Source organism: Bidens hawaiensis, unplaced genomic scaffold (assembly GCF_021521415.1).
Source record: "Bidens hawaiensis isolate Kalapana, Puna unplaced genomic scaffold, B.hawaiensis_p1.1 tig00012594_1, whole genome shotgun sequence".
Classification (NCBI taxonomy): domain Eukaryota; kingdom Viridiplantae; phylum Streptophyta; class Magnoliopsida; order Asterales; family Asteraceae; genus Bidens; species Bidens hawaiensis.
This window is the reverse complement of record NW_027492034.1, coordinates 500,962-513,594: the sequence shown is the minus strand read 5'-3', so window position 1 is coordinate 513,594 and position 12,633 is coordinate 500,962. Positions and strand designations below refer to the sequence as shown.

Genomic DNA, 12,633 nt, shown 5'->3' with positions numbered 1-12,633 from the left:
TAAGAAAAATCGTTTGAATAAAATTAAGAAAAATTATACATATGGATGTCTTATTGTTTGATCCGACCCGAACCGAATCACCAACACAAACCAAATCATCGACCCGATAATTTTTGGGTCCATGGCTTCGGTCACCCCATAACTAAACCCAAGCTTTGACACTAAGCTCGTGTAGTTTAAATGAGCCAAAGCTTGGCTTGAGCTCGGTTGTGCGGTGTGAAATTAATACATAGAAGTCGAGAAGATGTAACGCTTCAAAACACATAAGACTTGTTAAAGCTCGACAATCCTAAACGAGCTTCCCGTACAAGGGTGAACCTCGAGCTCGATAACTTAACAAGCTTTGCTTCTCAGAAAAGCTCGCCTCATTTCAATCTCTGTATCAGTCTGATCTCGCGTAACGCAAAACAACTCGACTTTGTTTGCACTCCTAAGACCATTCCCATAGGCAACCTCCATTTTTATGCCATGTGCCATGCAATTACTTCTTCATGGTGTATTTTTTTTAACAATTAATACAATATAGAAATTAGTTTTTGTTTAATAACTTAAATTATTAGCTTTAAAAAAAAATCTAAACACAAAACCGTATTTTTTTCCTAAACACTTCAATATAAATTTTATTTTAAACGAGGTTCTTTTAGAAATATGTTTTTTTTTCTTATTAGTTTTCCAACATGATATTATTGTTTCGTAAACTTATTATTTAATTATACGTATTAAATAATCATAAATTAAATTTACATAACAAAAATGTTGGTTTAGGTTGGATTGTGGATGAAACTGAAAATTTAGATTATGTTGGATTGTGGTTGTTGATAAGAGAAAATTTAGTTTTTTTTTATTAAAGAGCCAATTTCATAAAATAGTAACCAAATTTCAAAAGTGTTACAATTAGGTCACTCAATTTTAAAAAGTGTTTTAATTAAGTCACTCAACTTTCATGTTTGATAAAATTAAAAAAAATTTGGGCTCAATCTGAAGAGAGTCTCCGGCCCAGCACTGCACAAATATGCTCCAGACACATATTTTTTAGCCTTTTTCTTTTTTATTTCACATAGGAAATATTTTTATCTTTTTTTTTAAGTTGACGCTGAGTGGTAACATGAATTTTATTTTTAATTTTTAATATAATTAATGTTTTTTAAATTTAACTACATATATTGCAAATTCTGACCCCGACATCTTATCCTTCATTTTCTTTCTTGATGTACAAAAAATCAGTAAGACTTGGTTTAAAGATTTCATGACCCGATTAAAAAAATATATATATCATTGATCTAATCGAAACACTTTTAAAAATTAATGAGGGTTTAGATCGGGTTGACAATGGAAATGATCTAATGACATCTATCTTGTCAAAAGGTAAAAGGGTTTTTTTAAGAAGCTACGGTGCATGACGTGTGATCTATCTTGCCACGTGGACAGACACAAACACCCCCTACTCTTATCTCGTTACCAAATCGTAGACTCAAACTCCAAACCCCAACCCCGAGCATCCACCAATAATAACAAAATCTGTCACCACCTTCAACCCACCATGTCAACACCCACACCCACACTCAACCTCTCCGGCGTCCTATCCGAATCCAAACGCATCGTCAACGCCCACTCCCGCCACTTCCTGGCGTTATCCGTCGTTTTCCTCCTCCCCCTCTCTTTCTCTCTCATCATCCTCCTCCTCCTCACCCAATCCGACGTCGTTTCCACCCAGTTCCTCATCACCCTCGATCCGACGTCGTTTCCGCAACACTTACCAACAATCCTCTACGCTCTCTTCGTCTACGTCTTCTTCCTCGGTGCCCTCGCCACAATCACCTACAGCACCTTCCACGGCTTCTACGGTAGACCCGTCAAGTTCTTTCCTGCTGTCAAATCGCTGATTTACTCCTTTTTACCGCTCGTGTTGACCTCACTCGCGCCTCTGCTTATTTTGTTTCTGATTTCCTTGACTTTTGTATTGTTTTTTGCGGTGATTATCAGAATGGGGGATAACCTAGGGTTTGTGATCGATTATAGTTCGTATTACTTTATGCTGTTCTGCGTGGTGATTGGTGAGATTAACTCTAAAGTGTGTGTGTAAATGACGTGTAAAATAGGGGTGTAAACGAGCGGAGCTTAGCTTGAGTTCGGTTGTAGAGTGAAATTGCATTTGTAATTAGGGTTTGTGCAAGATGTGAGCTTGACTAGGCTTGAGCTCGAACTTGGCTCGTTTATTATTTTATTAATTAATTATATACATTTTAATTATTTATATATTTTGAAAAGAAAACCTTAAACGAGCTTAAGCTCAGCTCAAGTTTGTGTGCGGTACCTTAAATGAGCTAAAGCTTAGCTTGAGCTTGGTTGTATAGTATCTAATTGATACTTAGAAGTTTAAAAAAGGTAAAACTTAAAAATACACTAGGCTCGTTAGTACTTAATGTGCCTAAACGAGCTTCCCATACAAGGCTGGGGTTCGATAATTAAAGAAGCTTTATTTGATGCTCGGGCTCGATATGGCTCATTTTCAAGTTTTTTATCGATAACTTATTTGCACCCCTCGTGTAATTGTGTAAATGATGTTTGTATTAGTTGTATTTGTGATTAGGGTTTGTACGGTTTATGTTTGCATATTACTTCCTCTATAATGTACTAATTACATTGTATCTAATATGATGCAGCTCTAGGTTTAGGTTTATTCATGATTTATTTCCTAGTGAATTGGTCACTGGCGTGTGTGGTTGTTGTGACGGAATCCAAATGGGGGTTTGAGCCGTTGTGGCGGAGCTCTTATTTAGTTAAAGGGATGAAGTCTGTTTCGTTGTCATTACTGTTGCTGTTTGGGGCTTTGATTGGGTGTTGGATGTGGATGAACTCGAACAACGTGATGCAGTTTGATGCTGTGAATGGATGGAAGAGCTGGCCTTTTGTCTTGCAGTTGGTTACTGGTACAAGCGTCTTGACTTTGTTTTTGCTTTACAATACATCTGCAAATACTGTGTTGTATATGTATTGTAAGGCTTTACATGGTGAATTAGCTATTGAAATTGCTGAGGAATTTGCACGAGAGTATGTCAGCTTGCCTTTTGATAATGAGAAGGTCCCTCATGTTGTTACTGTTTTTACAAATTAGTGTCATTTATGTCTAGAGTTATGGTTCTGTTGGTACAGTCAAATTGCAGATGAGAACATACAAGTTTCAAATTACTACTGTATGATGTAAATTATGGTTATGATGTTATAAGAGCAATGGGAATATGTTAACTACTGTCTGCTGCAGATAATCATTTTAACTGTCTTAAAACATATGTTAAAGAATCTGACTTTTCAATCAGACAAGTCAATTTTCAAATCTGATTCAAATCTAGCCTTTGTTCGGGTAGCTAAATTTTGAGGATGAAGGCATTTTTAGTCTGGCTATCCTGTCATCTTTATCAGCATCAAAGAGGCGAGCACTCGTGTTTCCAGATCTGACCACCGATCGTGATGGGACCCAGTCACTATCTTCCCCACCCGATGCATCATATCCGTCACTCATCGATCTATTAAAGGGCACGATCCCCTGCTTCTCAGTTGCACCAGAGACTAGAACATCTGCTCCTGATGAAACCATACATGGTTGAATATTAGGCGAGTCTAGGCTACTATCTGGTGATGAACCAATGGCTCTGAATACACCATGAGATTCAAGCTGCATAGGCATCAAATGAGAAAAAATCCCGTCTTTTGTTCTATCTTCATTCCTGAAGCTTCTAGAAGTTTTGCTCTCAGCTACATGCACATGCTGCTTGCTTCCTATCCTTGAGGAAGACATGTGGCGGTCACTTCTTCCAAAGCTTCTATCCCTTTCGAGCCTATTTGAATTTGAACCCGTTTGACCAACTTCTTTTCTTGGCACAGGCTGCAGGATCTTTGACTTCTTTCGGGCCTCTGCTGCGGCCCGTGAGACATCTTCTGCATTTAAACGAGCCAAGGTCCATGGGCTTATCTTCACAGCCGCCGGGTTCTTTTTCTTGATGGGATCATCAAGAACCTTTTTCCCTAGCGAGCTAACTGAACTGGTCTCAGGTGGGACCACATCATACTGTAATAAACAAAACACACAATTAACAAAAACACGCCTAGATAAAGTTACCCGACCCACCAAAAATATGGGATATAGAGGTTACCTGATCTTCAACAAACAGACGTGGAGGCGTACACCAAGCTCCTTGGCGGAAAGTATTAAACGAACTGACGCTGCTGAAACCCGTGAGCGAGCTAGCTGGCGACATTTGAGGACTTTGTGGGCCCCCAAATTCTTGATGCTCCTGCTCCCTTAATGCTATGATGTAATCGTATGTGCTAATTCCCTATAACCATAAGTGTATACAGTCAGCCCGTTTCGAACTGAAACGTTGTTTTGACTGTTACCTAACTGACCCGCCCATTATCTTGACACATGAGGGCAAGATAAAATAAATGGTAGGTATTAATGAAGTTTACCTTTTTAATGAGAAGTATGTGAAAGAAGAAGAGCTGGACCAGTGGGAGTGTTGCAATCATTGCCAAAATAGTGCATACTGCCTGTCAGATTTTGACTAGTATTAGTCAAAGGTTATCAATTTTAAATTTTGAAAAGTCAAATTAGATGCTAACCACAACTGCAACATAAGGTGCTAATGTGAAGCTGCTTCCTAACTTTGAAGATATTTCTGATGTGTATCTTTTGTGGTCAATGGCGCAACTTATCAGTACAACGATTCCGGTTGACCATTGGAGTATAAGCTTTGTTTGTCAAAGTCAAACATCATAAACCTGTGTTAGATGTTGGAATTTTGACTAAAAGTCAATACATCTATATCTGATATATCTCACAGGTTGGATCTTACCAGCAGAAGAGCAGAGACCATAAGTGTGAAGAACTTTTTATAGTTTCTTTTTCCAATACAGTTATTGAGCCACTGCAAAAATATACAGTTATTCAACCGGAAGGTAAAACTGTAAAATATGTATTCAAATAATTACAACAGTATACCCTGCAATGATGATCAAATCGGTCGACACATTTGTCGCAGACTCTGCAGTGTTTGCTATACTTGGAAACCTGCAAGAAAACCAAACAACATATTAGAAGGTCTAATAATTTTGACTTTGACTTTACGGGTCAAGTTTAGACTTTTGAATGTCAAAATAAATAGGTTTAAAGTTGGTTACAACTCTTTCACCAGTCTGTTTGTTGCATCCGACAACATTATATAACACAGTTTGATTTACTTGTTCATTTTATTTCGAATTTTGAGAAAATTATAATTGATCTTTTGACCTCAAAAGTCAAACCCACCTCAACTTCACACAAACTGCAGTAGAACATGCCATCTTCACTTGTATGGTGTTCATCAGACTCGTTTCCTGTTCTCGGGCAATGGCACGTGATTGCACAAGGAATCAAACCCAAAACAGCCATAAAACAAGACGGAGATGACGTGGCATTTTCAGTTCTAGATTTATCATCGTTCAGGTCTTTACTTAAAGATTCTCCACCGTGTTTGGATCCTTGTTTTCGAACATTCGTTTCGCTGTCACGGGTTTTACGATACTTTCTAGACTTGAAAACCCCTGAGTCTGCTGGATCAGCACCAGCACACCAAATATACAACCCAAATGCACATACAATCTGGTAAGATAATAAACAACAGACTCAAGTTTTACAATCATATTTGGCTTTTTGGGCCCAAAAAATTGTTGATGGAAACATATAGAATCAGTTGAGATAAATGAGAGCTTACTAGAGGAGTGTAGACCCCCATAACAATATATTCATACATCTTCTTCTTCCCCACAAAAGGAGCAAAGAATACATAGAAAGCAAATCCCAATGCAAGAAACACAGAAACAGCTACTACCTGCACAAAATAACAACCAAAAAAGTGAAATTACTGAAAACCCTAAACACCCAGAAGCTAAATTTCCAAAAGGCAGGTAGGAGATGAAGATACTAGCTGAAATTGGTGAATCTTGAAAACCAGTTAAAATTTCAAGATTCAACAATGACATGGATACTAGTGGGAAAAAGTTGTCAAGATCAAACATTAAAACACCCAGAAGCTAAATTTCCAAAATACCCAACAAGAACCCAACAAGATGAAAACTTTATGGTGAAATCAAGCACCATTTGGTAAATTTTTCACCCTAAACACACACCTGTAAAGGATGATATGGAAGTTGCCAGCCATGTTTCCTCATTTTTGTAAACTCAAAAATCTTTATGGGATGCTTGAAAAAATAACTATGAATTTCCTCTCGTTTGAGGTTTGTTGAGCTCAAAACTGAAAGTTTATGAAATCTTGAATTTTAAGATAAAAGTATTCTTGAAAATGTGAATTTTTTACTGCAAACCTTTGTCTGGTGTTCTAAATTGTAGTGAGAGAATGAGTTGGGTTTTGTTGAGTCTTGGGGAAGGTGAGAGGGATTCAGGGAACAGGATCAAGGACCATTGCCTTTAACAACACCGGGAATTAACTACAAATTGTTTTAGTTAGATTATTATTATTATTAAATATTATTATAAGTTACTTTTTTATTACCTTGTTTCTGTTTAACCTTTTGCTGGAAGGTCATGATACTCTTTTTTAATGGGCTAATCATGTGAAGCACAGGTCACACGCATTTGTAGTTGCTCATTTATATGCTCCTTTTTCTTCCATCTTCCACAACAATCCTCCTTTCACAATGATATATTTACAACTTTTTATATTGTTCTTACAATTTAAATATAACCCCACGGAGTTGTTCATATTTTTCGTTTTTAATATTTATATATATATTTTTTATTTTTATTTTATTTATTATTAAAAAATTAATTATATACTTAGGGTTTGATGATAAAAATGTTTCACAAATAAATGAGATGTTGTAGCCCGTTTAAAAGCTATATGGGCTTGGTGAGACCCATGACCTGCTTATTTTTTACTATAAAATTGTTTCTTAATTATAAATAATATATATTTTTTTAAAATGGATATTCATTTTTAGTATATATCCTTATTTTATAAGATTTACATATCAAATATTTGATAACATTAATTTATATATATAAAGATGAACTTTTAAAAGCTTAGTTTATATATTTAAGATAATGTATTGGTTCAAAACTTGGGTCTGTTATTTTAATCAGTTCTTCATGTATGTAATAGAAAACATGAATGTATGATAAACTTATAACTAAAACATACCTATTACAGCAGAGAGAGTAGCCACGGCTGATGAGAATGCTCCAGACGACATGATAGTCAGCTTGGTCGAGTTTCCTTTTAGGATGTATATTGGTGATGGGGATTAAAGTTCTTGAGGAAACCAAATTATGGAGAGATATAAGGGTCACGAATTATTTGATGTGAGGGTTAGGTTTTCTTATGATGTTAATTAATCTCTTTCATATATTTATATACACCCAAGAGGAAACCCTTGATTAGCAAGAAAAGGTAATATGGTCCATTAACAATTACCTAGCTAATTATTAATAAGGTATGTGTTAATTAATTTTGATCTATTATATATATATTAAAAAGCAAACATTCCATCACTCACAAAAATAACTATTCATCAAAATAACAAATATTAATCACATATTTCATCTCTGATAAATGACTATTTATTAAAGGATCAAATTTTAACCACAAAATTTTTTCACATTCCTTTACTCCCAAAAGTAAATATTCATCAAAATAAAAAATCTCAACCACATATTTCATCCTCTCATAAATGACTATTCATCAAAGGGTCAAATTTCAACTACAAAATTTTTTCACACTCAGAACACATCATCAAGTCTTCAATAATTTTTAAACATGTTTTATGCTATTTGTTAATTGCTTTATTCAGTTGAAGATTTTTGCAACCCCAACTAACAAAACAAACCAGAGTTTATAACTCTCTAAATAGATTGCCACTAATAAAATTTGTTGCTTCTTTTTTCTTTTCCAAACAAAAAATAAACAACCGGACATATACAAAAATAAAATGCCAAACATTTTTAACCCCGCAGCAAAGCGCGGGTAATTATAATAGTTATTATATAAATGATGATGATGGCCATACACACACACACACACACACACACATATATATATATATATATTCATATATTTATTCTTACATTCTCCTACTTGGCTGAATAATCATTTATTATGAGCGTTAGATTAGTCTGCATTAGCTTTAAAGTCAAACTGAAGCAAAGAAATACAATCATTGAATTGAACATCAGCTCAAGACCCCCATTAATCATACTTCAGTCCTTGTTTAAAACCCAAGTAGGTATGATCAAAATTTGTAAGTAAGTCCTTCAAATATTTGATTTGTATACTAATTTGTCTATATGTCATTATGCATGCAGAACATATTAAGAGACATACAAAATCAAAACTGAGAAAATGTTATTAAATAAAATATAAATAAGTAAAGTATGCAATTAAATATGGTCTTCAGTAAATCCCATATTAGCAACATCTTGTTCAAAAACTTTAGATGGGAGATCTTTAGTCATCGGATCCGCTAGCGTATTATCTGTATTAATATGCTCAATACAAAGTTTATTTTCCTCAACTCGTTCACGCACGAACAAATACTTTGTATCAAGATATAAACCAGCTCCAGTCGAACTGGTTATTGTTCGAGAAACTAACGGCAGCTGAATTATCACAATAAAGCTTCAATGGTCTAGAAATTGAATTGACTATTTTGAATCCAGAAATAAGATTTTTAAGCAACATTCCACAACAGGTTGCATTATAAACAGCTATATATTCTACCATCATAGTGGAAGTTGTCGTTAGCTGCTGTTTATGACTCCTCCATGAAATGGGCCCGCCTGCTAACATAAAGATATACACCGAAGTGGACTTCTTGTTATCTTTGCATTTAGCAAAGTCAGAATCGAAATAACCTACCACTTTTAAATTATCACTTCTTCTATAAGTTAGTTTGTAGTCTTTCGTCTTTTGCAGATAACGAAGCACCTTCTTAGCTGCTTTCCACTGTTCAAGGCCAGGATTAGTCTAATAACGGCCTAACATTCCAGAAATATAAGTAATATCTGGGCGAGTACAAACTTGAGCATACATAAGGCTCCCGACTACTGATGCATAAGGTATCATTATTATTTGCTCCTTTTCAACCTTTGTTTTCGGACATTGGAATGCACCGAAAACGTCTCATTTAACTAATGGAGCTGCAATTGGGTTACAATATTGCATCTTGTAACGAGTAAGGACACGATCAATGTAGGCCCTTTAAGATAATCCTAAGATCCCTCTGTGTTTGTTTCGGTGAATTTCGATGCCAATAACATAAGAAGCATCTCCGAGATCCTTCATGTCGAAGTTATGAGAGAGTAATCGCTTCGAATCATGCAACATGTCTAAACTATTACTTGCCAATAAAATATCTTCTACTTAAAGGACAAGTATAGTAAATTTACTCCCACTAATCTTGAGGTAGGTGCATTGATCCACTTGATTCTTTACAAAACCTTGTTTCTTCATGACTTCATCAAACTTTAGGTACCATTGACGTGATGCTTGTTTCAACCCATATATTGACTTCTTCAGCTTACAAACTAGATGTTCTTGACCTTTAGGTGTAAAACCTTCAGGCTGTTTCATGTACACCTCTTCGTCTAAATTGTCGTTAAGGAAAGCGGTTTTTACGTCCATCTGATGCAGCTCTAAATCAAAATGAGCTACTAGGGCCATAACGATCCTTAATGAATCTTTTCGAGAGACAGGTGAGAAGGTCTCTTGATAGTCAATTCTCTCTTTCTGAGTGTAGCCTTTTGCAACTAATCTCGCTTTATAGCGTTCAACGTTCCCATTTGGATCAAGTTTTGAACACCCATTTACATCCTACGGGTTTGACACAGTCGGGCAATTCTACCAAATCCCAAACGTCGTTTTTCTTCATGGAGTCATGCTCATCATTCGTCGCTTTATTCCATTCAGAAGACTGTTCACTGCTTATGGCTTCATTATAAGAGATAGGATCATTAAGCTTTTCGGCGTCAACTTCAGTCAGGTAGGTGATATAATCATCAAAGTTAGTAGGTCTTCTGGACCTAGATGACCTCCTGAGTTGATTAACAGGTTCAGCATTATCTTGGTTTTGAGTGTTTGATGTGCCTTCATTTTCTATTATAACGGGTTCTGAGTGTGGAGAAGTTGATGCAGTAGGTTCAATTGCATTCGGTACAAGAGGAATAACCGAAGTTACAATAATCGACAAGTCTCCCCCCGCATCTTGTATTTCTTGCAATTCTTCATAAGGGTTAGTACTGCTCCCACTGATCTTGTAATCCTCCAGGAACACGACGCGCTTGGTTTCTACAATACGAATGACATGTAAAGGACAATAAAAACGATAACCCTTTGATTTTTTAGGATACCCGATAAAGAAACGGGTAACAATTTTAGGATCAAGTTTTTGTAGGAAAGGGTTATATAGTTTTGCCTCAGCAATACAGCCCCATACTTTCATATAATTAAGACTCGGTTTCCTTCCTGTCCAAAGTTAATATGGAGTTTCAGGGACAGACTTAGAAGGAACTCTATTGAGTATATGAACGGCTGCTTTTAAGGTTTCAGTCCAGAGGATTAGAGGTAAATTAGTGTTGGCTAACATACTGCGTACCATATCCATAAGGGTTCGCTTTCTCCGTTCAGCGACACCATTTTGCTGAGGTATCTGGCATGGTGTACTGGTTCGCGATCCCATGACCCTTACAAAACTCATAAAATGGACCAGGAGCCTGACCCACATCAGTGTGTCTTCCATAATATTCACATCCTCTATCTGATCTGACAACTTTTATTTGACGATCTAATTTTTTTCAACTTCAGTTTTATAATCTTTAAAAGTTGTAACAGATTTAGATTTTTCCTTAATGAGATACAGGTACATATAGCAGGAATAATTATCAATGAAAGTAATAAATGAAGTATGTCCAGTTATGCCAGCAATGGGGTAAGGGCCACTAATATCAGTATGAATGAGTTCTAATAAATTAGAGCTCCTAGTGGCACCTTTCTTATTTGCTGATATCATTGTGCCTTTAAGGCATTTGACACGTGTTACAAAATCGGTGAAATCGAGATGTGGTAAGAATTCACTTCTCACGATTCAAGCTAACCGGTCTCATGAGATGTGGCCTAAACGTTGATGCCACAACATAGAAGAAGTCTCTAAGTCTCGTTTCTCTTTAGTCTTTGTGAGTGATTCATTAATATTATATGATAACAAAGATTTAGAAAAATTATCATCTAGTTCTAATCTATAAAGACCACCATCCAAAAAGCCATAACCAAACACTTGAGAATTAAAAGAAATAGTAAGTTTGCCATGACCATGAGAAACATCAAAATCATCCATGTCTAACTTTGGTCCTGATACAAGATTCCGAGTGATCTCAGGAATACATAAGGTATCATAAAGTTTAATGCATAAACCCGTTTTCATTATTAATTGTAAAGTTCCCACAGCCTTGACTTCAAGTTCTTTATCATTCCCCAGTCTTAGTGTTCTTTGGTTTCTTTCCAGCTTCCGGATTGAAAGGAATCGCTGAGTAGAATTGGTCACATAAACCATAGAACCAGAATCAAACCACCATGTATTACTAGGAACGGTTAAATTATAGGATTCAAGTATCATAAAGAGATCATTACCTTTCTTAGTCAGCCATTCCTTAAAGTCTGGGCAGTCTTTCTGCTTATGAATGTACTTCTTACAGAACTTGCAGAAAAGCTTTCCAGTGGAGTTCTGAGAGCTGGATGAAGCACCTGTATTACTCTTCTGAACTTTAGCAAACTCCTTTCTTGGATGAGTGTTCTTCCTCTTATTGGAATTGGTGGCAAGGTAAGCAACTTCAGGTTTATACATCTTCATACGCTCTTCCTCTTGCATGCATATAGCAATCAGCTCACTCATAGTCCATTTCTCCTTCTGGGTGTTGTAATTATTCTTGAAAGCTTCATAGGCAGCCGGAAGAGAAGTCATGATGAAGTGCACCCGAAAACCATCACTGATCTCCATGTCTAATCCCTTCAGCTTATGGGACATGTCGTTCATCATCATAATGTGCCCACGAATGCCACTCCTTCCATCATACTTAGTAGTCATCAGCTTGAGAATAAAAGTACTAGCATGCGCCTTAGATGTTCATTTGAATTGCTTCTCCACAGAACCCAGATAGGTTTTAGCATCTTCAGAATCTGGAATGGATCCTCTTATTAGCATGCTAATGGAGTTTTTCATAAGCATTAGAGAGATGCGGTTACATCTCTTTCATTTTTCGAACAATAAATGCTGAGCAGGAGTGATGTCAGTGGTTAATGCTGGAGGTTCATCCTCGATTAGAGCATAGTCGAAATCTAGGAAGGCGAGATTAAGGATAAGCGATTCCTTCCAGGAAGCAAAGTTATCTCCAGTTAATGGTGTAATTCCACCATTTGGAGCTGTTAATGGAAATTAGATGAGAATATTAAGATACTAAACTAGAAGAAACTTAAAGTGATCTAGGGGAAAATAAACTAAGGCAGACATAGATAATGACCATTTAAAATTATGAAGCTGTGATAATAAATGTCTATTATTAACATCATACTAATAGACTACTTTAATTAA

At 36.1% G+C, this 12,633-nt stretch overlaps 2 protein-coding genes and 1 long non-coding RNA gene across 3 annotated transcripts in view; 2 read left to right on the top strand and 1 right to left on the bottom strand.

Moving 5' to 3' along the window:
- The first annotated feature begins 1,540 nt into the window (after positions 1 to 1,540).
- LOC143541442 (uncharacterized) lies at positions 1,541 to 3,246 on the top strand. The gene is made up of 2 exons (XM_077034272.1): positions 1,541 to 2,054; positions 2,664 to 3,246. The coding sequence occupies exons 1-2, from the start codon at positions 1,541 to 1,543 to the stop codon at positions 3,113 to 3,115; spliced, it is 966 nt and encodes a 321-aa protein (XP_076890387.1). The 3' UTR covers positions 3,116 to 3,246.
- Positions 3,247 to 3,252: 6 nt separating this feature from the next.
- LOC143541441 (putative protein S-acyltransferase 22) lies at positions 3,253 to 6,263 on the bottom strand. Its single transcript, XM_077034271.1, has 9 exons — positions 6,166 to 6,263; positions 5,751 to 5,867; positions 5,306 to 5,638; positions 5,000 to 5,068; positions 4,854 to 4,925; positions 4,621 to 4,749; positions 4,468 to 4,548; positions 4,152 to 4,334; positions 3,253 to 4,066 (listed from the first exon to the last, which is right to left on the bottom strand). The coding sequence occupies exons 1-9, from the start codon at positions 6,205 to 6,207 to the stop codon at positions 3,347 to 3,349; spliced, it is 1,746 nt and encodes a 581-aa protein (XP_076890386.1). The 5' UTR covers positions 6,208 to 6,263; the 3' UTR covers positions 3,253 to 3,346.
- A 2,668-nt stretch (positions 6,264 to 8,931) lies between these two features.
- The window catches only part of LOC143541440 (uncharacterized), a 288,504-nt gene continuing 284,802 nt past the window's right edge, over positions 8,932 to 12,633 (top strand). The window contains exon 1 of the long non-coding RNA XR_013136755.1: positions 8,932 to 8,941. This is a non-coding gene — a long non-coding RNA (uncharacterized LOC143541440). The remainder of the gene's footprint in view (positions 8,942 to 12,633) is intronic.

Bases quoted from the DNA above. Each gene is read 5' to 3' on its own strand.
- LOC143541442 (XM_077034272.1), top strand. From the start codon at position 1,541: ATGTCAACACCCACACCCACACTCAACCTCTCCGGCGTCCTATCCGAA. The intron at 2,055-2,663 runs GTGAGATTAACT...AATATGATGCAG, and splicing joins GCTGTTCTGCGTGGTGATTG to CTCTAGGTTTAGGTTTATTC.
- LOC143541441 (XM_077034271.1), bottom strand. From the start codon at position 6,207: ATGAGGAAACATGGCTGGCAACTTCCATATCATCCTTTACAG. The intron at 4,750-4,853 runs GTAAGATCCAAC...TGACAAACAAAG, and splicing joins TGGTCTCTGCTCTTCTGCTG to CTTATACTCCAATGGTCAAC. The intron at 4,335-4,467 runs GTAAACTTCATT...TTATGGTTATAG, and splicing joins ACATACTTCTCATTAAAAAG to GGAATTAGCACATACGATTA.